The sequence below is a fragment of the Condylura cristata genome, unplaced genomic scaffold, assembly GCF_000260355.1.
Source record: "Condylura cristata isolate star-nosed mole 26May11 unplaced genomic scaffold, ConCri1.0 scaffold00016, whole genome shotgun sequence".
NCBI classification, from domain to species: domain Eukaryota; kingdom Metazoa; phylum Chordata; class Mammalia; order Eulipotyphla; family Talpidae; genus Condylura; species Condylura cristata.
This window is the reverse complement of record NW_004567117.1, coordinates 46,707,556-46,712,752: the sequence shown is the minus strand read 5'-3', so window position 1 is coordinate 46,712,752 and position 5,197 is coordinate 46,707,556. Positions and strand designations below refer to the sequence as shown.

General features: G+C 64.1%; 1 protein-coding gene across 1 annotated transcript in view; it reads right to left on the bottom strand.

Annotated features, from left to right (window-relative positions):
- Positions 1-5,168, bottom strand: part of CNDP2 (CNDP dipeptidase 2 (metallopeptidase M20 family)) — an 11,382-nt gene extending 6,214 nt beyond the window's left edge. Inside the window, exons 1-5 of the mRNA XM_012725805.1 lie at positions 4,420-5,168; positions 4,163-4,289; positions 3,412-3,491; positions 2,362-2,579; positions 1,710-1,820 (exon numbers count right to left, since the gene is read on the bottom strand). Of these exons, the coding sequence (XP_012581259.1) occupies positions 1,710-1,820; positions 2,362-2,579; positions 3,412-3,491; positions 4,163-4,289; positions 4,420-4,539 (656 nt within the window). The 5' untranslated portion in view covers positions 4,540-5,168. The remainder of the gene's footprint in view (positions 1-1,709; positions 1,821-2,361; positions 2,580-3,411; positions 3,492-4,162; positions 4,290-4,419) is intronic.
- Positions 5,169-5,197: the final 29 nt, after the last annotated feature.

The following is a 5,197-nucleotide window of genomic DNA, read 5'->3' as shown; positions in this document are numbered from 1 at the left end:
GCGGCAGGCAGTGCCCCACACCGCGCGGGCGCCCTCGCTGCGGCGCTGTCCGCGGAGCCGGTCAGCAACGGGGCTCCTTCTCGGGCCGAGCCCGAGGCTGAACTGTCTAGGGCGCAGAGGGCTTTTAAAGGCTGGCTTCTTTGACTTGTACATAACAAAACCTACGGGAAGGCTGCGTGTGACTTCCAAAATACCGGACTGCATCTACTGTCTCGAAGCAGAGCCGCTTTTGAGATTCTGTAGGCAGGCCACAGCCCTGCGGGAGAGGGCCTCCGCGGCGGACACCCCGGACGCACGGCGAGGGCCGGCGGGGCGCTGCTCCCACAAGGTGAGACTTGCCAGCTCATCTGCAGACTGGAGCTACTCAAGCTCAAAGCTTCCCAGGCGGCGATGTGACCCACGGGCTGACGGGTGATGAGGCTGACTGACGGCTACAGTTAGCAGCCGAAATGGACAGCGAGTCGGGGCGAGGATGGAGGGTCCTCCTGCAACCCCAAGTCCAGAGGGTCCCCGAGTGGACACGGACATGAGACTTCTGGATTCCTGCGGGCCAGGTTGGCGTGCCAGGAAGATCCGCTTACCAGTGCCCAAGCAGGCCACTCCCGACACACTCAGCCCTGGGCGCAAGGCCACCCGCCCGGGACCTGCATGTGCCCACTGCCCTGGCCACACGTGACGAGTGGCACTCGGGTGCAGTGGCCCTCAGCTGAAAAGTGACTTAAAGGTCAACAGATTTCACAAGGCAATTCCTAGTCAACACAGCATCTCTGAGACACTCTGGCATTTTTCTAAGAAGCCGTTTGGGCTCATGGTAAATGACACTAAAATTCATGCTGCAAATCCCAATCTGGGCATCGTTAAGTGCTCCGAACATGCCAGAACAAAGTCTGGCTAAGAAGCAAAGCCAAGCGAGTGGGGCCCCTGTCTGGGGAGGGTGCTTGGTGCTTGCCAAGGACCCCGCCTCCCCCACCTCCACGGCCCCAGCCCCCACCCGAGGCCGCCCGGACGCTGCTCACATCCACCCTCACACTGCTTCTGCGCTCGGGAGCCCTGCTTGGTCATCTCCTGGGCGCCTCTGCATGGAGGTCCGGCCCTTGGGGACAGGTCTCCCACCCCATTGGCCCCAGATAGCGGCCAGCCGGACCCAGGCGGGACGTGATGTCTCCTGCACTGGCCTTGGCAGGGAGGCCCCACACCGGCCGCACCGGCCACCTTCCCCGCCAGTGCCGTCCTGCCTGTCCCTCTGCCTTGCCCGCTGGGGCCTGGCTGGCCCCCCATCCGCGAGGAGGACGTGCACCGCCCCGTGTCACCCTTGGACACCCCCTGCATGTGCGACACCCAGCCACGCCCCACCCGCCCCGCCTCATCGTCGCGCCCCGAAAACTGGACGGCGGCCCAGGAAGAGCAGGTGGGCACACCCCTGCACAGCCAGGAGCTCGGCAGAACTCTCAAGGCGCTCTCTGATCCCTCGGCAAACCCGTCGGGCAGTTTGAAACGTGGACGTCGCTTTAGTCTGTCTGTGGAGGCTGTCCCAAGGACTCACAGACATGTCTGTGGAGACGGGACAAAGCCAGCGGTCGTGAAGGGCACGCCGCTGGCCCCTTGGCTCTGGGGGGCGGAGTGCAGGGCCAGCTCCTAAGGGCAGGTCCGGGGGGGAATCTGGCTCCTCCTCTCCAGCAGGGAGCAGTGTGGGACACAGCCTGGCCCACCACAGCTGCAGTCGGAGGCAATCTCCAGCAGAGCTGGACCTGCGGTCAGCGGCCTTCCTCCTCTGTGCCGCGGCCTCGGTGCAGAGGCTGCCCGCCGGGCCTGGCTTCTGTCTATGGGAAGGAAAGCTGGGGCTCACTGTCCCCCGAGCCCCGGGGCGAGGCTTTCAAGTAACACTCGAACCCTCAGGCAAGAGGGCCAACACGAAGCATAGCTGGCCGGCACCAGTCAGAGCAGGACGCGCGGACGCCGCCCGCACAGCCAGGCCCGAGCCGCGGAGCCACGCCACGGGAGATCTGGCCGCACCTGCTGCTGCGAGGCTGCCGCGAGGCTGGGCAGCGTCCAGGGGGCTGTCGCTGGCCGGGAAGGAAGCAGACCGAGCTCATCTTCCCCACATCCGCACCCAAAAGGCAGCCGAGCTCCCCAAGCCAAAGGACTCTTTGCTAGGGCACCGAGTGGGAGAAAGTGCTGGGCGTGTTCGCCCGGGCAGCACTGTGACTCCCAGCGGACAGCCGAGGGACTGCGGGCGGGCTGGGTGTCCGCGAGTAGCCTCTTCACCAGGCCGCCCTGGAGTCACCCTGCAGTTCCCCTTCCCGGACCAAAGTGCTGAGCATCGCGAAGCCCGGCCCGCGCCCTCGGGAGAAGCCGGTCTACCGTGGCACCAGGCTTTGCGGTGCGCCAGCGACACGCAGCTGGTAGGGCCGACTCCCCTGGGCGGGGTCAAGTACCTTCTGCTTCCCGATGTCCACCAGCTCCACCGAGCCGCCCAGCTGCCGGATGTCCCCAGCCGCCACCTCCATCATCCTCTTGATCTCGCCTCGCTTCTCCGGCCACGCGGACACACTCTGGATGGCCACCCATTCTGCGAGCTTCTGTGTGTGGGCAAGCAGACAGGGGTCAGGACAGGCGCTCCTGCAGGGAGCGTGCCCACGGCCGCCGGCCCGCAGGGCTGCACCGGGGCGCCGCGGGGCCTGCGTCGTTCAGGATTTTGAATGCGTCTGTATGGCAGACAGGAGCTGCAGCGGGAGAGAAAGACGCCAGGAGCTGCATCTTTGGCTGCTAAGTAGGAACTGAGGCAAAATGAAAAGTTCGGTGAGTTTCTGTCTGAATCCAAGAAGATCAGAACCAGGATATAGAAAACACCCAAACCTCCACGGTCCCACCTGCTCCCGATGCAGTCTGAGCGTGGCCCAGGGCTCCGAAGGCCACTTCTGAGTAAGGCCCTGCCAGCCGCCTGCCAGGAGGCTGCGTGCAGCATGTTCCCTAAGGCACCGGACACCACCTGGCCACTTCGGACGTGCCAGTAAGTGCCAAATCGTCCTTTGCAGTGCGTTAGCACTAGGAATGGCCGACGGACAGGAAACAGAAATCTCCAAACGCTTCGCTATTCCTAGAAACATACTAAGGCCACACGCGCGCGGGCGAGCCACACGCTGTAGCCAGAGGGCAGGGGCCTCTTCGTCACCTTCCCTCTGAGGTGAGAACAGCCCCCGGAGCCCGGGCTCAGGGTCCCCACCTGGATCCACCTGGGGCGCCTCCCCCCACGGGCCCACCCAGCAGGCCCCTTCCAGCCCTCCTGGGGGGCCCTCCTCCCCCCACTGAGTGCTGCCTGCCTGCTGGGCCTCCAGCTCCGTCCTTCTCTGCCGAGAGGGCGTTTCCCAGTCTGGGTCTAGGCAGCACGAGCAGTGTGCACAGCGGCCTCACCTTGATGTAGCGTTCCTGGTTCTCATCCACGTACTTAAACAGGGTGGCGAGGCCAGACATCCTTCCCACAGAAGCAGAAGCTGGAGTTGGAGAGCAGAGAGCAGAGAGCTGAGTAGGGCGGGAGGGCAGGGAGGGCGCTTTAAAGGGAGCTCCACCCAGCCCCGGCCAGTCCCCGGCCCAGGAAGTGAGCGCACAGACAGCCCCTTGGGGCGGCTCCTCCCTCCATCTCTTCTCTGTGATTGAGTGCACAGGTTGTTCCCACAGGCAGGCCGGAGCTGGGCAAGCTGATGAAAATCTAGTCTGGGCTCCCCCACACTGACACACCAGCGTGGAAACGACTTTTTAAGGAGGTTTTGTACGCCGAAGCCTCCTGGAGAAGCCCCGTACCCTGAGCAGTCCTCTCTTCCGCCCTGCTCTGCCCCCTCTGACCGGTCAGGAGAGCGGCGGTACAAAGGACAGGCGCTGGCCTCTCCCTTCCTCCCACTGACAAGCTCGACTCCACCTTGGGGCCTTTGAGCTTAAACAGCCCTGAGAAGCTGGGGGCGGGTCCCCTGGGCTGGAACCCTGGCTGGGGAGTCCCAGGACCCCAGCCGTGCTGTGTACCCACAGACCGTAGTCACAAAGCCAAAGTTGTTGCCTGGCACGGGGGTCCCCTGAGGTTTCTGAGCAGAGCTGCGACACCCCACGAGGGGTCAGTGGGCTGTGCCGCGGTTCTGGGGTGGGGGGCTGCTCCTGCCGCCTCTTTACTCACCTTCAACCCCCACACAGGCGCTCCCTGGCCACAGCCTCGCGGCCACAGCCCCAGGCGCGCTCGGTGACTTCAGCAGTGGCTCTTTTAAACCTTCACCCACCCAGCGCCAAAAGCGTAAACAGGGAACCTGTGTTCCAGACCGTAAATCCCGAGATTCCCAGTCAGGCAGCGCAATTAACTCATGACTTTCCAGCTAAGGTGGTTCAAAGGCCACAGGTGCCAGCTGCACCTGTTACCTGGGAGGGAGAACCAGGTACCTGAGGGCTCTCCAGGGCCAGCAGCTCCTCCTCTGAACCAGGGACGGATCCTGCCCAGGTCCGGCCAGTCTCCCTCCCACCCACAGTTCTGGGTATGCCTGGCCAGGACCCACCAGCCATCAGAACCACAGCCGTAAACCAGACGCCTGCACAGGCGACACCACAAACTCAGGTAACAGCCAGTGCTGTGCCACAGTGAGCGAAAGCTAATCGGACCATTTCACAGTAGGCACTGGCCTCACTCATGGCAGTGTGGGGGTAACAGCTTCAACCGTGACATTAGTTGTGGGGGGAAGGCGCTCTGGTAGCTCCTAGGGCCTTCTGGCAGGATCTATAGGTGAGTCTCCGAGTTCTTCAGGTCCCCACCCTTGTCCCTCTGCGCGGAAGGCATACATACTGCAGCAGGGCTGCAGGGCTGCGAAGAACCCACCAAAATGGGAGGGCCCCTCCATTTGCACCATCTAGAGCTGGTTCCGGAGGCACAGCTCCATAAGGAGGTCTGGCTGCTTCCCTCCCAGCCTCAGAACAGGGGATTCAGCAGGGACACAGATTCTCCGCCCCCCGCAGGGGTGGCCACGGAAGTTCCACATCCCCCTGGCAGGTGGGGCCCGGCCCTGGACCTCCACATCAGTTCTCCATCTCGGGCCCCAAGACCCGGGGCGGGCCGTCAGCACTAGCCGGAAGCTCCGCAAAGGCCTCTGACCAAGGGCTGCCCTGGGTCCCCGCGGCCTGGCAGACTGGGGTGCGCCGGGCGGGCCTCCGCGCGTCCCCGCCAGGC